This window comes from Salvelinus namaycush, chromosome 31 (assembly GCF_016432855.1).
Source record: "Salvelinus namaycush isolate Seneca chromosome 31, SaNama_1.0, whole genome shotgun sequence".
Lineage (NCBI taxonomy): Eukaryota > Metazoa > Chordata > Actinopteri > Salmoniformes > Salmonidae > Salvelinus > Salvelinus namaycush.
The window spans coordinates 33,796,125-33,821,555 of NC_052337.1; the positions used below are offsets into that span (position 1 = coordinate 33,796,125).

The window sequence follows — 25,431 nt, forward strand, 5'->3', positions numbered from 1 at the left end:
CCTCACTCATTGTGTTCCAGAGTTAAAAATACCAACGTGTCTATGTTAGTGACCCTAGGACTCTGGGTCTGGTGAGAATGTGGCCTTTAAATCTGTCTGACGCCTCCCTAGGTTCCTCTGACGTGGGCGGCGGGCTTGGTTCCCATGAGAACCCCTGGGAATTGCCTCAATGTCTCACATGACTGAGGCAGGGCAACTAGCTAGTGTCTCATGACAAATACTAACAACGTTTTAGAATTGTAATACATAGAGGAAATAACTTAACTGCCGAGGGTACATCCTTGTCTTTGGGCATCCAGTGTAATGCATCCAGGCTTCTCTTCCAGGAATTGTTTACTGTAAATACATTGGCTGGCCATCCTCCTCCATCCCCCTCCACTCTTCCATCAAAGGGTTACAACTCCTTTTCTCCTCGGGGATCACATGCTACATCACTTGATCAACCTGATGTGCACACGAGCAGACTACAAAAGAGCCCTTGTGAGAAAACTGCATAAAAACAGGAAAGCAAGGATTCAGATACGCATGCAATGTAACATGCTTTAGCAGAGTTGTAAATGAATCTCTCGTCATTCTCCTGTCATCCAATTCTCTCTGTTAGGACTACTGAATTTCTGGTAATGCATCATTAAGTGATAATTTCATGGAACACCAAATTATTCCAGGAATAATTTTGATGTAAAGGAATGTAGTGTTGTGAGATGGGGTTAAAAAGCCATAATCTTAGTCACGTGCTTTAAAAAAAAAAAACTGAAAGTTGAAACTTCATTCATCTAAATCAAACCAACAGCCACACCCCATCTCTCCTCCAATCTCCGCAGCCTCTCCTCTCCTTGCCTCAGATCAGGACTTGAGGCTACTTGAACTCATTGCTCAACTATGCAGTAGAGAATTAGCTTGAGCCAAGAAGCAGAGATTGGGCTGTTTGACATTGACAAGCGGGCTGAGAGCTATACCCATACACCCTTCATCTCCCCCAGTAGCTATGTCCCTCCTCACAGGGGACCAACCCCAGCCATGCAGGCTTCCGGAGCCCGGAACACACATCTCAGGTCTGGGCTGTTACTCAGTGGGGAGTGTGGACTGTAGGGAGTCTATGAAGGAGGACTACTTGGACAGTATGGAGCCCGTTGTGTTTGGGGTGGTGGAGCTTCCGAGGCGGTCTCGGGGGAGGTTGCTGCTGCATGGCATGGTGATGTTTGGAAGGGAATTTTGCTATGCGGTGGAGGCAGCCTTTGTCACGCCGGTGCTGCTTAGTGTCGGACTTCCTCAGAGCTTGTACAGCCTTGTGTGGCTGATCAGCCCCATCCTGGGCTTTCTGCTGCAACCCATCATCGGCTCGGCCAGCGACTACTGCAGGTCCCCGTGGGGCCGACGGAGGCCCTACATCCTCGCACTGGGGATTATGATGCTGATGGGCCTTACCTTGTTTCTAAATGGAGATGCAGTCATATCAGGTAAGAGCCCATGGCTATAAGGCATAGTGTTCTACAATGTATGTGAGAACTAGTCTATGTTTTTTCAATAGTTGTCACGGAGTTGGGCAGCTTGGATATGAGAAACCAAAATACTTCCACTGTAACATACGTATTATATTTAATTTAAACTTGTGCTTAATTAATGGGCTGTTTCAATGTTGATAGAAAATGTAAATATTTGTTTTAACGCCCTGCCCGAGCCACCCCTACCCTAGGAGAAACATGAGGGTATCACGCTCTGAACTCAAACTGCTAATTAAATGATCTGAACACCAGATTATTTTGCTCAGACACAGTCTGAGATAGTCAAACTAATTAACAGCTGCCAGAAGAGGGCAGAAAACGAAGAATGATAGTATTACATATTTATAGACACGTCACTGCATAATTTAGATGTGTGTGTGTTTGTCTGGCTGTTGAATGTGTTTCATAACCATTAATGAGATGGTGTCTTAGTGTGTCTAGACAGAAGGGTCAAATGTTCCTATTATTTTGACTGGACTGTTTCCCTTCACCATGTTGATCGCACAAGATGTTCAGCAATTATTTCAGAAAAAAACATGCTCAACCGCAGGCCTTGAACAACAGCAATTATTGAAACCTTACTCTGAGTGCTGGAGACAATCCTGAGTCTCAAGGTAAAAACTAACTATCATCATCTGCAAAGAACAGAAATGAAAGAGATATGGCATATCTTTACACCTCTGCAAATACTGAGACGTACACTGAACAAAAATGTAAAGGCAACATGTGAAGTGTTGGTCCCATGTTTCATGAGCTGAAATAAAAGATCCCAGAAATGTTCCATATGCACTAAAAGCTTATTTCTCTCAAATGTTGTGCACAGATTTGTTTACATCCCTGTTAGTAAACATTTCTCCTTTGCCAAGGAACTCCATCCCCCGGACAGGTGTGGCATATCAAGAAGCTGATTAAACAGCATGATCATTACACAGGTGCACCTTGTGCTGGGGACAATAAAAGGCCACTCTAAAATGGACAGTTTTGTGACACAACAGAATACCACCGATGTCTCAAGTTTTGAACTGTGAACTGTAACTCAGTAAAATCTTTTAAATTGTTGCATGTTGCATTTATATTTTTGTTCAGTGTACATGTTCGGACCATACCTCTTTTCACAAACTGTTATATCCACTGTTGTTTATGTTGTTCATTTTCATGTCCGTCCATGAATTTGAGCTTACTGAAAAGGGATTGTTTAATTTATTGGGTCAGGTCTATGGTTAGCTCGTAAGACCTGGCTCAAAATACATATTTCAAATACTTTTAAATAGTTGAGCTGTGCTTGTGTATTGAAAAGTATAAATGTAAGTAGAATAATACTAAAATATGGAAATGCATTCTCTCCATAAGGGATTGGATTTCTTTTTGCAGCACTATCGTACATTGATCTGACTGATTTGTTTTCAGTGAATGCCTTCATTGTTGGTTTCAGTTATGCCGGATTTCACCTTCTCTGTAATAATACTGTACAATACAAAGTGTGACCACTTACAGTACTTTTGTTAAGTTGATTATTTCCATTCTTCAACACTGTAGTAAATAGCAAAACTGGATCTGTGACAATGCACACCCAGTGTGTTAGCTACTGTAGTGTACAGTACAGTATATGTAGATACAACGGATAAAACTAAGCTTTGAGGAAAGTTCTTGAATTTCTCCAAGATCAAAACGTAGGCCTCAATACATCCGGCATGCCTAATACGACTGCAACACAACACCCAACTGGGATTAGTAATCACCGAAAATTAAATACGTCTGTGCAGGTTTTAATTCTGCTGCAATCTGTCAGCCAATTGTTTCTCACTCAAGATTAAGGACATAATTCTGTTTGTTTGTGCTCCGACCGTGTGCACAACATAATTATGACAATTATTCTGATTGATTTGCAACAGTATCTCTTTTTGATGAGCATCAACACTAGATACTGTGATTACTCATACAAATGTTGTACAGAGTGTCAGATTGAGGATATTAACATACAATTAAGTAGGAGTTGTTTTTCTAGCCAGACAGAGCCACGCTGGCAATGGGTTTCAATTTGAGTTTATTTTCTTTTTAAAGGCCAAAAAAAAAGGTGCCTTTTGAACTGCCCTTGCATTGTGTTGAACAAAAGGAATGTGGTTTCAAACATGCTGTTCCTTGCATTGTGTTGAACAAAAGGAATGTGGTTTCAAACATGCTGTTCCTTGCATTGTGTTGAACAAAAGGAATGTGGTTTCAAACATGCTGTTCCTTGCATTGTGTTGAACAAAAGGAATGTGGTTTCAAACATGCTGTTCCTTGCCATGTGGTGAATGCACGATTATATTAGCCCCCATCGATCTTGATGAAACCGTAAGTATCAACGTACTGAAACTACATGGTCAAATGTGTTTGATCAAGTTGCTAACAAGTCCACTGTTTACCTCAGAAGCCCTGGAAAATATGTCTCATCACGTCTAAATGTCAGCTGGGCCAGTGTCTGTCTTGAAGTTAATGGCTGAGCGAAATATGTACTTCTTAAGGCAAACTGACATGATTCAGCTGCTACGCCTCATCCTAAACAAACACAAAAAAACATTCAGAACTATCTGTTATTGAAAATGGATCTAGTTGTAGTGATGAGTGAAAAATCGGACAGACTGAAGCCTTAACTTGAAGTAAACTCCTGTCTTTCTCCTCTTTTGCAGCGTTAGTACAGGATAGGTCATTGAAGAGGATATGGGCCATCGTCATAGTCATGTTTGGAGTGGTGCTATTTGACTTCGCAGCAGACTTCATCGATGGGCCAGTCAAGGCCTACCTCTTTGACGTCTGCTCATACACAGACAAGGAAAGAGGACTGCACTACCATGCCCTTCTCACAGGTAAGAGAAATATTATATAACCTCCCTCCCACTAGTCAGATTGAATATTGTTTGAGTGATAGGCTTTTACTGTTATGCTTGTGGGAATACAGAACTTCTAATTGGTAGGCAAATGTGGAGATTCATTGCTTTATTTGCTGTCTTTATTGATATAGGTTTACTTTTATATTGATATTATATGTATATTTTCAGAGTTTTGTTGCCATGTAGTTAATGTGATTGTTTTAGAAAAAGAAAACTGGCGTCCCAATCTACACTCCTTTATATGAAGATATTTTAGACAGTGCATGTGAGGCAGCCAGACTGGGATCACTGGCTCAGTGCAGAGTGCATGTCTGGGTGTGGGGAGGAGAGGGTCCCTGCAGCACAGAGTGCATATTCACATGTGATGTAAATACCTCTCAGTACGCTCTGTGCTTTGAAGTGGCTGTTTAGTAACCTGGAGCCCGGCCCTCAGAGCTCGCACAGTGAGTGAGTCAGTCAAGAAGCGCGTGAGTAAGTATTGGAGTGTACTAGCGAGCGAGTGCGTGGACTCGGGGTGGCACGGGGTGGTGTGAGCTTGTTCAGTAGGTTCTAATCCAGCAGATACTCAGTCATGTGTTGGAGTCATGAGTTGGAGCTGAGAGAGAGAGGGGAGGCACATGACCTGCTATTCACCGTAGCCCTGGTATGTGGAGGAATGTGTGTGTGTTTTCTTGATACACAAGAATTGGCTGTTATGATATTTCTCTTTTGTACTGTTTTATCATTGCAGTCACACAACTTAAACATAAAAAAACGCCCCAAACTTAATTTTGACTACCCTCACAACTCAAAAACTTTACTAGCCTGTGAATGTAGAGGTGATGAAATTGAGAGTCCATTAGTGGAAATACACAAATACATACACTACCGTTCAAAGGTTTGGGGTCGCTTAGAAATGTCCTTGTCTTTGAAAGAAAAGCACATGTTTTGTCCATTAAAATAACATCAAATTGATCAGAAATACAGTGTAGACATTGTTAATGTTGTAAATTATTATTGTAGCTGGAAACGGCAGATTTTTTATGGAATATTTACATAGGGGTACAGAGTACAGGTCGACCGATTATGATTTTTCAACGCCGATACTGATACCGATTATTGGAGGACCAAAAAAGCCGATACCGATTAATCGGCCGATTTTAATTTATTTTATTTTATTTGTAATAATGACAATTACAACAATACTGAATGAACACTTATTTTAACTTAATATAATACATCAATAAAATCAATTTAGCCTCAAATAAATAATGAAACATGTTCAATTTGGTTTAAATAATGCAAAAACAAAGTGTTGGAGAAGAAAGTAAAAGTGCAATATGTGCCATGTAAGAAAGCTAACGTTTCAGTTCCTTGCTCAGAACATGAGAACATATGAAAGCTGGTGGTTCCTTTTAACATGAGTCTTCAATATTCCCAGGTAAGAAGTTTTAGGTTGTAGTTATTATAGGAATTATAGGACTATTTCTCTCTATACCATTTATATTTCATATACCTTTGACTAATGGATGTTCTTATAGGCACTTTAGTATTGCCAGTGTAACAGTATAGCTTCCATACTTCTCCTCGCTCCTATCTGGGCTCGAACCAGGAACACATCGACAACAGCCACCCTCGAAGCAGCGTTACCCATGCAGAGCAAGGGGAACAACTACTCCAAGACTCAGAGCGAGTGACGTTTGAAACGCTATTAGCGCGCACCCCGCTAACTAGCTAGCCATTTCACATCGGTTACACCAGCCTAATCTCGGGAGTTGATAGGCTTGAAGTCATAAACAGCTCAATGCTTGAAGCATTGCGAAGAGCTGCTGGCAAAATGCACGAAATTGCTGTTTGAATGAATGCTTACGAGCCTGCTGGTGCCTACCATCGCTCAGTCAGACTGCTCTATCAAATCATAGACTTAATTATAACATAATAACACACAGAAATACCTAATAAATTAGGTCATTAATATGGTCGAATCCGGAAACTATCATCTCGAAAACAAAACATTTATTCTTTCAGTGAAATACGGAACCGTTCCATATTTTATCTAACGGGTGGCATCCATAAGTCTAAATATTCCTGTTACATTGCACAACCTTCAATGTTATGTCATAATTACGTAACATTCTGGCAAATTAGTTTGCAACGAGCCAGGCGGCCCAAACTGTTGCATATATCCTGACTCTACGTGCAATGAACGCAAGAGAAGTGACACAATTTCACCTGGTTAATATTGCCGGCTAACCTGGATTTCTTTTAGCTAAATATGCAGGTTTAAAAATATATACTTCTGTGTATTGATTTTAAGAAAGGCATTGATGTTTATGGTTAGGTACACGTTGGAGCAACGACAGTCCTTTTTCGCGAATGCCACCGCATCGATTATATGCAACGTAGGACACGTTAGATAAACTAGTAATATCATCAACCATGTGTAGTTAGCTAGTGATTATGATTGATTGATTGATTGTTTTTTATAAGATAAGTTTAATGCTAGCTAGCAACTTACCTTGGCTTCTTACTGCATTCGCGTAACAGGCAGTCTCCTCGTGGAGTGCAATGTAATCAGGTGGTTAGAGAGTTGGACTAGTTAACTGTAAGGTTGCAAGATTGAATCCTTGAGCTGACAAGGTAAAAATCTGTCGTTCTGCCCCTGAACAAGGCAGTTAACCCACCGTTCCTAGGCCGTCATTGAAAATAAGAATGTGTTCCTAACTGACTTGCCTAGTTAAATAAAGGTGAAAAACTCCCCTCAAAAAACGGGCAATACGGTGTCCAAAAATACCGATTTCCGATTGTTATGAAAACTTGAAATCGGCCCTAATTAATCGGCCATTCCGATTAATCGGTCGACCTCTAGTACAGAGGCCCATTATCAGCAGGAAACTTTATACATTTTTTGTATCTATCCATAGAGACGGTTTGGAAAAAGTCTGCATCTGCATTATTAGTTGGGGTAAAGGGTGTGTGCTGGTGGCAGGGAAGTCAGGCGCAGGAGAGTGAACTTGGTATAAACGGAGCAGTTTAATGAATATACAAAAATTCGTTTTTCAACCACTCCACAAATTTCTTGTTAACAAACTATAGTTTTAGCAAGTCGGTTAGGACATCTACTTTGTGCATGACACGGGTCATTTTTCCAACAATTGCTTACAGACAGATTATTTCACTTATAATTCACTGTATCACAATTCCAGTGGGTCAGAGGTTTACATACACTAAGTTGACTGTCCCTTTAAACACCTTAGAAAATTTCAGAAAATTATGTCATGGCTTTAGAAGCTTCTGTTAGGCTAATTGACATCATTTGAGTCAATTGGAGGTGTAACTGTGGATGTATTTCAAGGCCTCCCTTCAAACTCAGTGCCTCTTTGCTTGACATCATGGGAAAATCAAAAGAAATCAGCCAATACCTCCACAAGTCTGGTTCATCCTTGGGAGCAATTTCCAAACGCCTGAAGGTACCACGTTCATCTGTACAAACAATAGTACGCAAGTATGAACACCATGGGATCACGCAGCTGTCATACCGCTTAGGAAGGTGATGCGTTCTGTCTCCTAGAGATGAATGTACTTTGGTGCGAAAAGTGCAAATCAATCCCAGAACAACAGCAAAGGACCTTGTGAAGATGCTGGTGGAAACAGGTACAAACGTATCTATATCCACAGTAAAACGAGTCCTATATCGACATAACCCTGAAAGGCCGCTCAGCAAGGAAGAAGCCACTGCTCCAAAACCGGCATAAAAAAGCCGGTTTGCAACTGCACATGGGGACAAAGATCGTACTTTTTGGAGAAATGTCTTGCAAGCCGAAGAACACCATCCCAACTGTGAAGCACAGGGGTGGCAGCATCATGTTGTGGGGGTGCTTTGCTGCAGGAGGGGCTGGTGCACTTCACAAAATTGAAGCAACATCTCAAGACATCAGTCAGGAAGGAAGTTAAACCTTGGTCGCAAATGGGTCTTCCAAATGAACAATGACCCCAAGCATACTTCCAAAGTTGTGGCAAAATGTCTTAAGGACAACAAAGTCAAGGTATTGGAGTGGCCATCACAAAGCCCTGACCTCAATCAATTTGTGGGCAGAACTGAAAAAGCGTGTGCGAGCAAGGAGAGCTACAAACCTGACTCAGTTACACCAGCTCTGTCAGGAGGAATGGGCCAAAATTCACCCAACTTATTGTGGGAAGCTTGTGGAAGGCTACCCAAAAGGTTTGACACAAGTTAAACAATTTAAAGGCAATGCTACCAAATACTAATTGAGTGTATGTAAACTTCTGACCCACTGGGAACGTGATGAAAGAAATAAAAGCTGATAAATCATTCTCTATACTATTATTCTGACATTTCACATTCTTAAAATAAAGTGGTGATCCTATCTGACCTCAGACAGGGAATTTTTACTAGGATTAAATGTCAGGAATTGTGAAATACTGAGTTTAAATGTATTTGGCTGAGGTGTATGTAAACTTCTGACTTCAACTGTATTTACAATTCAAGGCACATTTAACCAGCATGGCTACCACAGCATTCTGCAGCGATTTGCCATCCCATCTGGTTTGCGCTTAGTGGGACTATCATTGGTTTTTCAACAGGACAATGACCCAAAACACACCTCCAGGCTGTGTAAGGGCTATTTGACCAAGGAGCGTGATGCATCATATGACCTGGCCACAATCGCCTGACCTCAACCCAATTGAGATGGTTTGGGATGAGTTGGACCACAGAGTGAAGGAAAAGCAGTCAACAAAGGCTCAGCATATGTGGGAACCCTTTCAAGACTGTTGAAAAAGCATTCCTCATGAAGCTGGTTGAGAGAATGCCAAGAGTGTACCAAGCTGTCAAGGCAAAGGCTGGCTACTTTGAAGAATCAAAAATATAAAATATATTTTGATTTGTTTAACACTTTGCCTTGACAGCTTAACACATGATTCCATATGTGTTATTTCATAGTTTTGATGTCTTCACTATTATTCTACAATGCAGGAAATTGTCAAAATAAAGAAAAACCCTTGCATGAGTAAGTGTGTCCAAACCCTTGCTTGCATGAGTAAGTGTGTCCAAACGTTTGACTGGTACTGTATGTCCAGACAATGCAGAAACAGTTGACGTAAAATCCTAGTTAGACGTACTCAAAATTGCTGCATCATTTATGAGAAGGTTTGTGTTACAGGTTTCCCAATGTAGGATGCTGGTGTAAGAATTTAGGGAACAGACAGTAGTATGTCCAGATTATAGGGATATGTCTGACAGAACAAGCCACTTATCTGTGTGCAGGATCGTACTACGTGACAACTCATTTATCACAACATTACTCCCAGCTTCTCTGATTTCACCCAGCCTAAATGTTACATTGTGACATGAGCTTTAAATTCAGATGCAAGAAGCATTATATTATAAATCGGACACTGTATTTATTAAATACAGCCCACGTTATCTTCCTTGGAAAATTCAAAACCCCCACAGGCAAAATGGCATCAGGTAGCCTAGTGTTTAAAGCGTTGGGCCAGTAACCGAAAGGTTAATAGTTCAAATTCAGATCAGACAAAGGTGAACAATCTGCTGATGTGCCCTTGAGCAAGACACTTAATCCTAATGTTAAGACCTTAGCCGTGACCCCACTCCCAGAGGATGTCTCGGGGAGTTTGCATATGCAAAAAACACATGACCAATTCACACGTGTATGATACATACTTGTACATGTGTGAAATAGGACAAATATAACCACCCTCCAAATTATTATTATTAATGATGAAATGTTTTTGAAAATGTTCAGTACAATTCCTGGATTGCAGATGCCGTCTGATGACTGTGCTATGACCAATAGCCTAGGACCCCCACCAACTGACCTGATAACCAATCTCTATTGTGCCTGTTGTCTGTTGTAGGGCTTGGGGGTGCCTTTGGGTACCTCGTGGGAGCCATGGACTGGGGTCACTCGTCCCTGGGCCGACTGCTGGGGTCAGAGTACCAGGTCATCTACTTCTTCTCTGCTCTGACCTGGATGGTATTCCTCATCGTGCATCTCTTCAGCATCCCAGAGACACCCCTGGCCAAGGACATTAGCTTGGACGTGTTGACCCCCAATGCCCTCCTCCTCCTCAGCACACACAGCAGCAGTGGTGGCTATGGATCCTTGCATGGATCGATGTCCCAAGAGTCGGAGGCAGACCTCCGTCCTCGTTCATTCTCTGCCCTGGGGGAAGCCAATTCCGTCACATCCAGTGCCAAGCAACCCAACAAAGAGGTATGACAAAGACACACCATGAAGTCTAGTCTGGCTGACCTTCTCTATGAGATCCTGACTTTGATACCAATACTGTGTTTTACAGGTAACAAAACAAATCAGATCAGTCTATGAAACTACACACACTAATGGAATGTCAAATCCTTTGAAACACATCAGTGTTTAATGGCATCAGTGTTTATTAAGAAGAATGTGATCACACTGTAGAGTAATCTTAATGTACACTGCAGTATACATGCTTTGATTTAGGGTTTTATGTTCATATCTCATGGCACTTCTATGGCACTTAAAAAGAGGTGACTACCTCTCGAGCATAATATAAGTCATTTAGCAGACGCTCTTATCCAGAGCGACTTACATTTAACCTTTATTTAACTAGGCAAGTCAGTTAAGAACAAACTCTTATTTTCAATGACTGCCTAGGAACAGTGGGTTAACTGCCTTGTTCAGGGGCAGAACGACAGATTTGTACCTTGTCAGCTCGGGGATTTGAACTTGCAACCTTTCGGTTACTAGCCCAACGCTCTAACCACTAGGCTACCCTGCCGCCACAGCATCTCCTTGGGTAAAAGCTCTTGATTTCCTCGTGAGGAGATATGTATTATATACTATTTACACAGTATAGTGTGACCTTTGTGTTTTCTGACACGTGTCTCACTAAACGCTGCTCGCACGCAGGCCCTGACCACTAGGCTCCAGGCTCTGACTTTAGGTTTGTTTTTGATAGGTTAAAGCCTGGGAATTATGTAAAGTACTTATGTATTAGTAACAATGACCCTGTTGTATACTGATAACGCAAAATGAATGCTTGAGCTTTAAGTATGAGAACAAGTCATTTATAAAGCCATGAGTGTCAATACTCTCAATATTAGACTACGCAAACAGTCTGGGTGTGCATATCTCTCTTTGGAGCATTGTGAGTGGTCTGTGTCCTTAGTCAAATGTGGCATCGCTGTGTGAGATATGTGCTTTCACGTCTCTATGGTGTAACATTGCTCTGGTGTGTGGCAGTGGTGACCACATAATTAGAATTTTACAGTATTTCAATGTGTATAATTTCTATATATGGTTTGGATAGAGGAGAGTGGATAGGGAAGGTGAGAGGTGGGGATTGGAGACAGCAGGATTGTTAGAGGACAAGGGTCATGCAGTTATTTAAAGAAGCAGGAAACAGTAACTAGTGTCTGTCTGTTCCCAAACCCAGTGTTAATGGAGGAAACAGGTTTTCTTAGTTACCAGCGTCAGCTGGATTACATGCATGGTTACCTTGACGCTGATTAGACCAGGCAGTCATCAGGTCTGGCTAGAGTGTAAAACAACCACTAAAAGGTTGCAATGTCACCTCACACGAGAAAGCCATTTAAACCATCATTATACTGTACTGTGGCAGTGGTGGTTTTAGCTTGTAATCATAACATTTCAAACTATATAAATATAAAAATATATAAAAGAATAAGAAGTAACAAAGACAAATGTTGATTTGGCACTCGAGCATCAATACATTACCCATCCCCCAACACTGTCAACCAAGAGTCAAGACTAAACCAATTCACCTTGGTGGTGTGCAGACTGGTTTTATATTATTCTTAACGATTTCGCACAAACCAGAAAAAAATGCAACAATATGTCTGTGAAACTACATATGATCAGTATTATGAATGAATTATAGTTTATCTGGTAGCATTTCGTAGTGTGACTGATTTGACTAATTGCATTAGTACTGTACAAATTTAGAGGTGCACTTTTTGATAGATTCCCCCGCTCCCCCTACCTCGGGCTTCCAGTGGGGAGACATGAGGTCAACCTACCCCAGCCTCCCTCCCCATCTCGTACTTCTGAGTGGGAGACCTTCCCAGGCAGTAGCCTCCCTAGCTCACAAACTAGAATCAGGGCGCCCACTCCGACAAGGTTAATTGACCCACAGTCCCACACGGTGACATCATATCATTGACATGACGTGCAAATGAGCGATAGAAAACCGATCACGCAAATGTCCCCATTCCTAATTTTTTTGTGCGGGCGTCCTGTGCCGGCCCTGGCAAGATGGCGCCCTGGGCAGCTGCCCATGTCGCCTATACCTAAATCCGCCACTTGCTACAGGTATAGGTAGCTCAGCCCCTGGAATTAAATGAATTACATGACCTCTAAGGCTCAGACAGCCATTCAAACCAGTGCTCTGAAAGAGACACATTGAAACCCAGACTAGTATTCAACAATCTAATTCAGCACCATAACAGTGGAAATGTAATGACTGTATTTATGCCCAGCGTGTAACTATAGCTGGAAATGAATTATGACTGACTTTTCAGTTATTCAACATTTTATGAAAAGAGACAGGAATGATTACTGTATGTTCTTAGATGATACTATTCCAGCAGGCAAGGGTCCTCTATTATCACAGTAGTCAGACAGGGTATAGATTTTCATATTCTATTTCGATGGGTACAGCCACTTCACAGAATTCCTAGAAAATGTTGATTGGGAATTTATTTGGGGATAATAACATTAGTTTATTGTATGCTGTCATGCCACACTGTGTACATTTACACAATATAAAAAAGCGTTCAATCCGAGAGAACATTAGTTACTATACTAAACCAGAACACGATTATAGAAATAGAACACACACTACATTTTATTTCACCTGTTTCTTTAATCCCTTGTCCTTTGTTTTTCCCCCCTCGGTTCCTGACTTGTTAAAACAGGATTTTTGCAGGATTAGGCTAGTATATCTGTCATTAGCTAAAAGTCTTCATCTGACCTCTCTCTTTATTCTTATCTGACCCCCGACTGTTCCTTGTTCTTTTTTAATTCCCTCTGTTCTGACCCCCTGCTGTTCCTGTGTGGGTCCTTCTGAAGTCTCATGACCTGACCCTGTGTGTTTCTCTATACTGCAGCAGAAGAGGATGACTCTGAAGTCATGTCTCCTGGCCATGATTAACATGCCTAGTCATTACCGCTGTCTCTGTGTCAGTCACCTGCTGGGTTGGACTGCCTTCCTCTGCAACATGCTTTTCTTCACAGACTTCATGGGACAGGTGAGAAGAAAAAGAGAGAGAGAGAGAGGTGGAGTGAGAGATGGAGTGAGAGTGTGTGTACGTGTGTGTCTGTTTCTGTGTCTGTGTGGCGGGAGGAGTGGGTCGTTCGTTTAGTGTCGCTACCATTAAACATTAAACTAATGCTATCACTCATTCACTACTACTGATTACTCTTATTTGACAGTGGTCATTAAAGAAGTGAATCTTTTCACTCAATTTAAATTCTCATCTCGTCTTTAACTTTAGGCGATAGCAAAATGTTTGCCATCGTGTTCATTAATAGGCTTCCTCTGTTGGTTTAGCGCCATCACAACAAACCCTGGTTGGTGAGCAGTCTCTTGTCACAGCATTAGCTGATTGGTTTTGTGTGCTCAGATGAATTGGTCTGTAATGACAGACAGGCGGTTATAGTGATCACGGCTGATCTGGATGCTACAAGCACTCACACAGGCCGCAGTTACACGGTGGTCATGGTGAATTAGTGGTTGCAGGCAGACTGAGGCAGATTGAGCAGCATGCCAGGCGTGAACAAACCCAGCTTTGGCTGTGTCAATAGAGAGCTGTGGCACTGAGATGGCTTATGATGTTGATACAGGCTTTGGCAGCTATATGATAACAAATGGGATGGAGCTTGTTAACTGTTATAAGCTACTGTACAGCACATGCACTATAAAGCAAATGCATCATAATCATCCTCATTATCCCTCACTTCATGCAGGCACTAGCTTTTATCTCAATCCTCAATATCCATACCACCACTTGTATTGATTGTTTGTGGGGGTGACTTTGCCTCCATTTTGTATGTGATTATCATAATTATCATACTTAGGCATAACTTGTGTATAATAATGGTTGAGTTGATTGTGTGTGTTGACAGATTGTGTATAAGGGCAACCCATATGCGGACCATAACTCCACAGCCTACGAGCGGTATGAGAGGGGGGTGGAGATTGGATGCTGGGGTCTCTGCATCAACGCCGTCTCCTCTGCTCTTTACTCCTGTAAGTCGTGTCGCAGCAAGCATAAGACATTATTGGAGTCAGCTAATGTCCACAACATGTGATTTAGCTCAAGGACCCCTTTCTGATTTTCTCTACTTGCATATTTGTGATACTGAATGTTATCAGATCTTCAACCAAAACCCAGTATTAGATAAGGAACCTGAGTTAAAAAACAACACATAATGGGACCCATCTCATCCAAAAAGTTGACTCAAGTTTGCCAAAAAGCACCTGGAAGCACCTGGATGATCATCAAGACTCTTGGAAGAATGTTCTATGAACAGGTGAATCAAAATTATAACATTTTGGACGACATGGGTCCCATTATGCCTGGCGAAAACCAAACATTGTATTCCACAGTAAGAACCTTATACCAATGGTCAAGCATGGTGGTGGTGGTGCGATGGTTTGGGGATGTGTTGCTGCCTCAGGACCTGGACGACTTGCCTTAATAGAAGGAACCATAAAATTCTGTGTTGTGTCAGAGAATTCTACTGGAGAATGTCAGGCCATCCGTCTGTGAGCTGAAGGTGAACCGCAGCTGGGTCATGCAGCAAGACAATGATCCAAAACACACAAGTCTACATGAAAATGGCTAAAAAGCAACAAAATTGATGTTTTGGAATGGCCTAGTCGAAGTCCAGACCTAATCCCAATTGAGATGTTGTGGCAGGACTTGAAGCGAGCAGTTCATGCTTGAAAACCCACAAATGTTGCTGAGTTAGAGCAGTTCTGCATGGAAGATGGGCCAAAATTCCTCCACAGCGACATGAGACTAATCAATAACTCCAGGAAGTATTTGGTTGCAGCTAAAGGTAGCACAACCAGTTTGTTGAAAAACCTTTGGCAGCGATTACAGGCTTGAGTCAAGCTTGGCACACCTGTATTTGGGGAGTTTCTCCCATTCTTCTCTGCAGATCCTCTCAAGCTCTGTCAGGTTGGATGGGGAGCATCGCTGCACAGCTACTTTGCACAGCAGAGATGGTTGTCCTTCTAGAAGGTTCTCCCATCTACATAGAGAAACTCTTGAGCTCTGTCAGAATGACCATAGAGTTCTTGGTCACCTCCCTGACCAAGGCCCTTCTCTCCCGATTGCTCAGTTTGGTCGGGCGGCCAGCTCTAGGAAAAGTCTTGGTGTTTCCAAGCGTCTTCCATTTAAGAATGATGGAGGCCACTGTGTTCTTGGAGACCTTCAATGCTGCAGTAATTTTTTGGTACCGCTCCCCAGATCTGTGCCTCAATGCAATCCTGTCTCGGAGTTCTGTGGACAATTCCTTTGACCTCATGGCTTGGTTTTTGCTCTGACATGCACTGTCAACTGTGGGACCTTATACAGACAGGTGTGTGCCTTTCCAAATCATGTCCAATCAATTGAATTCACCACAGTTGGACTCCAATCAAGTTGTAGAAACATCTCAAGGATGATCAATGGAAACAGGATGCACCTGCGCTCAATTTCGAGTCTCATAGCAAAGGGTCTGAATATTTATGTAACTAAGGTATTTCTGTTTTGAAATGTAAAAAAAATCTGTTTTCGCTTTTTCGTTATGGGGTATTGTGTGAGGAAAATTGATGAGGAAAAATGTATAATTTAATCAATTTTAGAATAAGGCTGTATTGTAACAAAATGTTGAAAAATTCAAGGTGTCATACTTAAAATTAACCTTTAACAAGGCACACATGTTAATTGAAATGCATTCCAGGTGACTACCTCATGAAGCTGATTGAGAGAATGCAGTCATCAAGGCAAAGGGTGGCTACTTTGAAGAATCTAAAATCTAAAACACATGTTGATTTGTTTAACACTTTTTTGGTTACTACATGATTCCATATGTGTTTTTCATAATGTTGATGTCTTCACTGTTATTCTACAATGTAGAAAATAGTACAAATGCCTTGAATGAGTAGGTGTGTCCGAAGTTCTGACTGCTACTGTATATATACAAAGAAATGTCAATAGAAAAACAGGTCAAACTAAACGAAATACAGCTAGTTTGCTGTCTTTCCAGCTTAAGTCTGAAGTGATTGTGTCCTGTTGGAAGGTTAATCTTCACACCATTCTGAGGTCCTGAGCGCTCTGGAGCGCTAGCGTGTCATGGAACACACCTTCCACGTTATTCATTATTTTCCATAGAACGCATAGCCACTTGTTGATTATGCCTTACTTAATTATACATGTGGTCTTCTTGGACACGTTCTGTGTTCTTATACTTAACCAATAAGGCACGAGGGGGTGTGGTATATGGCCAATATACTATGGCTAAGGACTGTTCTTACGCACGACGCTTCATGGAGTGCCTGGATGCAGCCCTTAGCCGTGGTATATTGGCCATATACCACACACCCCTGAGGTGCTTTATTGCTATTATAAACGGGTTACCAATGTAATTAGAGCAGTGAAAATTTTGTCAAACCCGTGGTAGATGGTCTGATATACCATGGCTGTCAGCCAATCAGCATTCAGGACTCGAATCACCCAGTTTATTAACAGTAGTATATAATGTAACAAAAAAGGCTTACTTGGCAGTACCAGTCCACATACTGTTCAACCCTTCTGTTGTGTTCGTTTCATGTTAATTCATTCTGTGTTCCCGGTCCAAAATAACCGCCCCCATTATAGCTGATTATAAATCCATAATAATGCATATATATACCATATATACCTAATGTTGTGTTAGATCTTTTTATCAACTTAAGTTCTTGTGAACATTACAAGTTTTGAACTTCTATTTGCTATTTATGGCCTGTAGGCCTCAATGACCTGAGCTCATACAACTTGTTTTTGAGTTTAAAAAACGCATAATGTATGGATTATTTTGACTATAACAAATACTCAGATGTAACATATTGTGCTATTTATCACAGACTACTTTGTGTCAAAGTTTAACAAGGACTCTCTCCTCCTCACCAGTGTCATGATCAAATATATGATCAAGAGCCTCACATACAGTATATTGTTTGGTCATTGTGCTGCCACAGAATTAATTGTGAGCAAGGCCTCAAAAAAGCTTTATATACCAGAGCTGCGAGAAAAGTTCTATATATTATTGAAACAATGTTGCGATTGTTTGTGAGAATGCCAACAGGTGTGGTTCCTGTGGGGGAAAGATTATATTGAGGAAAGGTTCCCGTGGGGGTTGCCATGGAAGCCAAGAAGGGGAGTGAGGTGTGTGTGTGTGTGTGTGCGTGTGTGTGCGTGTGTGTGTGTGTGTGTGTGTGTGTGTGCTCAAACACACATGCATGTGGGGGTCTGGGAATGGAAGTGGGTCCATCTGATGACTGGGCACGTGCCTGAACTCAATTTTATACACTAATTGTAGTCTCACCCATTCATTTCTAATGACCGGTCATTTTTGACCGGGAATACCACAGGTGTACAAAGTTAAATAAAACACCCACAATTTTATGAAAATCATCAAAATGTATTTAGTGTGTTCAGATGACCTTTGTGGACAAAGTCATGGAACCTTGTGACAATCAGATTAAATTAACTACATTTTTCAGAGAGAAAACATATAAATAGTTCCAATTTGACCGGAACACAGCAGGAGGGTTAAAGCTGAAATCTCTCTCGCTCTCCCTCTCACCCTCTCTCCACCCTCCCCTCCTTCCTTCTCTCTCTGATGTGTCTGCAGATGTCCAGAGGCTGCTGCTGCCCTACATCGGTCTGAAGGGGCTCTACTTCGTAGGATACTTTGTGTTTGGTCTGGGCACCAGTCTTATCGGCCTGTTCCCCAACATTATCACCACCCTCATCCTGTGCAGTGTCTTCGGAGTCATGTCCAGCACCTTGTACACCATCCCCTTCAACCTCATCTCAGAGTACCACCGCGAGGAGGAGGTCAGTACCCTCTCTCTCATAGCCTGGTCCCAGATCTGGTTGTCCCATTACAAATGACCATAGGAGTTGGCAAGACCGCATAAACAGATCTGGGACCAGGCTACTCTCTAACACCTCAGATAGTTGGAACTGATAGTGGAATGTACATTCCGAGGCTGTAGCAGCTTACGTTAAAAGCTAATAATGTGTAGTAGTTGTGAACCTCGTCCACCACCTGTCTGTAGCTCATACACGGAGTGATGCACATCTGTAACTTGAATACTCACCATGTGTCATGTATCACCGCTCCCCCCTTTTCGCGTAGAGTTACTTTCTAATTCTATTGATTGATTTTGTCTTTATTCGGTTTTATGTCCAGCGAGTGTCATAAATCACTTGTAATTCACATTGCAAATGTAATCCCACTAATAGGTTGCTTCCTCTGGAATACTTGAATGTCATTTGGGGAAAATAACTTTGTACCCGCATTTCTTTTGAATTGATTCCCAAACTGTCTAAATCAATACCCATCACCCTTCCAAAGAAGAGTGTGTTATAAGACAAGGAGTGGTGAGGAATGGCATCCAAATGTGTCTTAATACAGTGAGATGATGACAGAGTGGACCCACGTGCATCACTAGACCTGCTTCTGATTACATTACCACTTCCCTTCACCATCAGATGGGTGACCTTCTGTTCTCCCAACCCCCGTCTCCCCACTCCCCGTGAGCATGACTCTTTGCCAGGCCATAGATCCCAGCTATCTGTTGAGCCTTTCAATGTTGAGTGGTCAACGGTGTGTTGGTCAGCGTGGTCCCCGTGCTAAGAGCAGGTGTGCCCTTCACAACAAACAGGCCTCCCAAACACCCTCCCCTGTCTCTACAGACAGATTGGACAACCTGTTCCTTTCCTTAACGCTGATGCTCAACAGGCCTCGCTTAGACAAGCTGCTGTTAGTGCTTTGGCTACGCAGTGAACACCCTTTCATTATGTAAATAGGGAAAGGCTTGGCTTTGGATGGAAAAAAGGGATTAATGAGATTCAGTTTAGCCAATCTGCACTTCACTTTGGATTCAACACTTTCTGTCACCTTCAGTAAGGGCATCTCTGGACAGCGCTCCATGTTTAATTGTGAAAATAGTAGACGTATATTCTATAATCTCAGGACGTGGGGAAATACATTTGATCCAAATCATTTAGATTGATGAAACGCACATTTTATCTCAATGAAAATGGGAAAGTTAGATAAAAAAACAACATATATTGCTTTTTTATAGGCAAGTGATATGTTATCCACCTGAGAACATCAATTCAGCAATAAAGACCCCAAATTACTAACTGTAGTCCAGTCTGCCAATGCACGAGGCTGATTAATTTTGGAACATATAATCCCTAAATTGCTGCTTTCACCAAGAGTTAGGGAAAGACTAATACTGCATAATCAAACAGATGGAAGATTCCAACAATGTCTCCAACTGACAAAGCAAAAGTGTTTTCCACTATTGTACTTTTCCTTCAAATCACTATCATGTTCATGTCTGTTTTTCCACTATTTCCCTCTGATAGATTAGTCAATTACACAGATTTATATCAGACCAAACATATCTAGTTTCAGCTCCATTTCCTATCAATCTATTAACTCCCTTTAGAGCAGGACATGAAGGGGATTTGGGTTAACTAGTTTATTGATTTGGAGCTGAAGCATTGCTTGTAATTCTGCTTACTAGGCTATGTTCACAAAATGCTTCCACAGCTGCTCTTGTTCTTGTAATGCGTCACAACAGGTTAGATTTCCTTTAGTTTTACAACATGTTCTTTCACAGCATGTCATATACTGGGTGGACTGTGGACTGTGTGTGCGACTATGAGAGTGTGTTTGTTATACAGTAAGTAGCATTTCTAAAATGGATTCTTCCTGTTGTGACACCAGTTGCAGAGGAAGATGGGGAAAGGGAGTCCTGCAGGACAGGATCGAGGCACCGGCGTGGATTGTGCAGCGCTCACGTGTATGGTGCAGCTGGCTCAGATCATCGTGGGGGTGGGACTGGGGGCATTGGTTAACATGGCAGGAAGTGTGATTGTGGTGGTCCTGTCAGCGTCGACAATGTCTCTAATTGGCTGTCTGTTCATTGCCCTCTTCATCAAATACGCGGAATAACCTCTTAATAAAGATATTTACTTATACCCTTTAACCTCGTCTCCCTCTTCCTTACACCCCATTAAGGTTTTTGTACATGGATTAAAAGCTGCTTCATATGCTCTTGAGCAAGGCAAAACAAACTGTTCAGATCAATGTGTTCCACTCATTCTCCCTATGTTCCCCATTTGCTATACCAATAGATGTTCTAAAAAATATGTTGGTGAAGACAGCTGGGGCATACTAATGGTGTGCCCTTAGGCGAGGCTTTTAACCAATATAAATCCATCTGTATCGAAGTCGAAACTGTGAGCCAACTTGCCCCAGATGAATTATGTCAAGCACATCACTCGAAATTGAATTCATTAAAATGAAAGAAGTTAGAAATCCTAGACGTTATTTCATGTGGGTTGAACTCCTTTGAAACACATGTGCACAGAAGCATCCTACTGGGCAAATACTGGTTGAATCAACATGGTTTCCACATCATTTCAACCCAAAACTTTGATGTGATGATGTTGTCGCACTGTGTTGTTGTTTTTGTCGCACTGCTTTGCTTTATCTTGGCCAGGACGCAGTTGTAAATGACAACTTGTTCTCAACTGGCCTACCTGGTTAAATAAAGGGGGAAAAAATAAAACATGTACGTGGGAAAAGTAATCAACGTAAGGGATTTTCATTTTATTTACCCAACTTTTTACCTAAACCCAATGACATTGTGAAATGTTCTGATGATTTCATGTTGAATTCACATTCGTTGACAACTCAACCAAATGTTAATCAAAACTAGACATTGAACTGACATTTGCGCCCTGTAGGATGTATTGTGAAGTATATCATGTGGTATGTATGCACGGAGGTGCAGTACAGTGCCTTGCAAAAGTATTCATCCCCCTTGGCGTTTGTCCTATTTTGTTGCATTACAACCTGTAATTTAAATTGATTTTTTATTTGGATTGCATGTAATGGACATACACGAAATAGTCCAAGTTGGTGAAGTGAAATTTAAAAAATTACTTGTTTCAAAAAATATTTAAAAAAATAAAAAACGGAAAAGTGGTGCTATGAAGCCCCTAAATAATATCTGGTGCCACAAATTACCTTCAGAAGTCACATACTTAGTTAAATAAAGTCCACCTGTGTGCAATCTAAGTGTCACATGATCTGTCACATGATCTCAGTACATACAGTTGAAGTCGGAAGTTTACATACACTTAGGATGGTGTCATTAAAACTAGTTTTTCAACCACACCACAAATTTCTTGTTAACAAACTATAGTTTTGGCAAGTTGGTTAGGACATCTATTTTGTGCATGACACAAGTAATTTTTCCAATAATTGTTTACAGACAGATTATTTCACTTATAATTCACTGTATCACAATTCCAGTGGGTCAGAAGTTTACATACATAAGTTGACTGTGCCTTTAAACAGCTTGAAAAATTCCAGAAAATGGTGTCATGGCTTCAGAAGCCTCTGATAGGCTAATTGACATCACTTGACTCAATTGTAGGTGTATCTGTGGATGTATTTCAGGGCCTACCTTCAAACTCAGTGCCTCTTTGCTTGACATCATGGGAAAATCAAAAGTAATCAGCCAAGACCTCAGAAAGAAAATGTAGACCTCCACAAGTCTGGTTCATCCCTGGGAGCAATTTCCATATGCCTGAAGGTACCACGTTCATCTGTACAAACAATAGTACGCAAGTATAAACACCATGGGACCACGCAGCCATCATACCGCTCAGGAAGGAGACTGTCTCCTAGAGATGAACGTACTTTGGTACAAAAGTGCAAATCAATCCCAGAACAACAGCAAAGGACCTTGTGAAGATGCTGGAGGAAACAGGTACAAAAGTATCAATATCCACAGTAAAACGAGTCCTATATCGACATAACCTGAAAGGCCGCTCAGCAAGGAAGAAACCACTGCTCCAAAACTGCCATAAACCGGACTACGGTTTGCAACTGCACATGGGGACAAAGATAGTACTTTTTGGAGAAATGTACTCTGATCTGATGAAACAAAAATAGAACTGTTTGGCCATAATGACCATTGTTATGTTTGGGGGAAAAAGGGGGAAGGGGGAGGCTTGCAAGTCGAAGAACACCATCCCAACCGTGAAGCACGGGGTGGCAGCATCATGTTGTGGGGGTGCTTTGTTGCAGGAGGGACTGGTGCACTTCACAAAATAGATGGCATCATGAGGGAGGAAAATTATGTGGATATATTGAAGCAACATTTCAAGACATCAGTCAGGTAGTTGAAGTTTGGTCGCAAATGTACAATGACCACAAGCATTCTTCCAAAGTTGTGGCAAAATGGCTTAAGGACAACAAAGTCAAGATATTGGAGTGGCCATCACAAAGCCCTGACCTCAATCCCATAGAAAATTTGTGGGCAGAACTGAAAAAGCGTGTGCGAGCAAGGAGGTCTACAAACCTGACTCAGTTACACCAGCTCTGTCAGGAGGAATGGGCCAAAATTCACCCAATTTATTGTGGGAAGCTTGTGGAAGGCCACCTGAAACGTTTGACCCAAGTTAAACAATTCAAAGGCAATGCTACCAAATACTAATTGAGTGTATGTAAACTTCTGACCCACTGGGAATGTGATGAAAGAGATAAAAGCTGAAATAAATAATTCTCTCTACTATTATTCTGACATTTCACATTCTTAAAATAAAGTGGTGATCCTAACTGACCTAAAACAGGGAATTTTTACTAGGATTAAATGTCAGGAATTGTGAAAAACTGAGTTTAAATGTATTTGGCTAAGGTGTATGTAAACTTCCGACTTCAACTGTATACACCTGTTCTGAAAGGCCCCAGAATCTGCAACACCACTAAGCAAGGGGCACCATCAAGCAAGCGACACCATGAAGATCAATGAGCTCTCCAAACAGGTCAGGGACAAAGTTGTGGAGAAGTACAGATCAGAGTTGGGTTATAAAAAAGACACGAAACTTTGAAAATCCCACAGAGCACCATTAAATCCATTATTAAAAAATTGAAAGAGTATGGCACCACAACAAACCTGCCAAGAGAGGGCCGCCCACCATAACTCACAGACCAGGCAAGGACGGCATTATTACGGATTATGGATCACGGATTACAAAAAGAAAACCAGCCCCGTCGCGAACCAGGATGTCTTGCTCCCAGACAGGCTAAATAACTTTTTTGCTCGCTTTGAGGACAATACAGTGCCACTGACACGGCCCGCTACCTTAACCTGCGGGCTCTCCTTCACTGCAGCCGAGGTGAGTAAAACATTTAAACGTGTTAACCCTCGCAAGGCTGCAGGCCCAGACGGCATTCCCAGCCGCGTCCTCAGAGCATGCGCAGACCAGCTGGCTGGTGTGTTTAAGGACATATTCAATCAATCCTTATCCCAGTCTGCTGTTCCCACATGGTTCAAGAGGGCCACCATTGTTCCTGTTCCCAAGAAAGCTAAGGTAACTGAGCTAAACGACTACCGCCCCGTAGCACTCACTTCCGTCATCATGAAGTGCTTTGAGAGACTAGTCAAGGACCATATCACCTCCACCCTACCTGACACCCTAGACCCACTCCAATTTGCTTACCGACCCAATAGGTCCACAGACGACGCAATCGCAACCACACTGCACACTGCCCTAACCCATCTGGACAAGAGGAATACCTATGTGAGAATGCTGTTCATCGACTACAGCTCAGCATTTAACACCATAGTACCCTCCAAACTCGTCATCAAGCTCGAGACCCTGGGTCTCGGCCCCGCCCTGTGCAACTGGGTCCTGGACTTCCTGACGGGCCGCCCCCAGGTGGTGAGGGTAGGTAACAACATCTCCACCCCGCTGATCCTCAACACCGGGGCCCCACAAGGGTGCGTTCTGAGCCCTCTCCTGTACTCCCTGTTCACCCACGACTGCGTGGCCATGCACGCCTCCAACTCAATCATCAAGTTTGCGGACGACACTACAGTGGTAGGCTTGATTACCAACAATGACGAGACGGCCTACAGGGAGGAGGTGAGGGCCCTCGGAGTGTGGTGTCAGAAAAATAACCTCACACTCAACGTCAACAAAACAAAGGAGATGATTGTGGACTTCAGGAAACAGCAGAGGGAGCACCCCCCTAGCCACATCGACGGGACAGTATTGGAGAAGGTGGAAAGTTTTAAGTTCCTCGGTGTACACATCACGGACAAACTGAATTGGTCCACCCACACAGACAGCGTTGTGAAGAAGGCGCAGCAGCGCCTCTTCAACCTCAGGAGGCTGAAGAAATTCGGCTTGTCATCAAAAGCACTCACAAACTTCTACAGATGCACAATCGAGAGCATCCTGTCGGGCTGTATCACCGCCTGGTACGGCAACTGCTCCGCCCACAACCGTAAGGCTCTCCAGAGGGTAGTGAGGTCTGCACAACGCATCACCGGGGGCAAAATACCTGCCCTCCAGGACACCTACACCACCCGATGTCACAGGAAGGCCATAAAGATCATCAAGGACAACAACCACCCAAGCCACTGCCTGTTCACCCCGCTATCATCCAGAAGGCGAGGTCAGTACAGGTGCATCAAAGCAGGGACCGAGAGACTGAAAAACAGCTTCTATCTCAAGGCCATCAGACTGTTAAACAGCCACCACTAACATTTAGTGGCCGCTGCCAACATACTGACTCAACTCCAGCCACTTTAATAATGGGAATTGATGGAAATTATGTAAAAATGTACCACTAGCCACTTTAAACATGCCACTTAATATAATGTTTACATACCCTACATTACTCATCTCATATGTATATGTATATACTGTACTCTATATCATCTACTGCATCTTGCCA

General features: G+C 42.2%; 1 protein-coding gene across 1 annotated transcript; it reads left to right on the forward strand.

Moving 5' to 3' along the window:
* Nucleotides 1-985: 985 nt before the first annotated feature.
* Nucleotides 986-20,625, forward strand: slc45a2 (solute carrier family 45 member 2). The gene is made up of 7 exons (XM_038971342.1): nucleotides 986-1,457; nucleotides 4,172-4,348; nucleotides 10,250-10,608; nucleotides 13,506-13,646; nucleotides 14,524-14,647; nucleotides 18,283-18,488; nucleotides 20,398-20,625. The coding sequence occupies exons 1-7, from the start codon at nucleotides 986-988 to the stop codon at nucleotides 20,623-20,625; spliced, it is 1,707 nt and encodes a 568-aa protein (XP_038827270.1).
* Nucleotides 20,626-25,431: the final 4,806 nt, after the last annotated feature.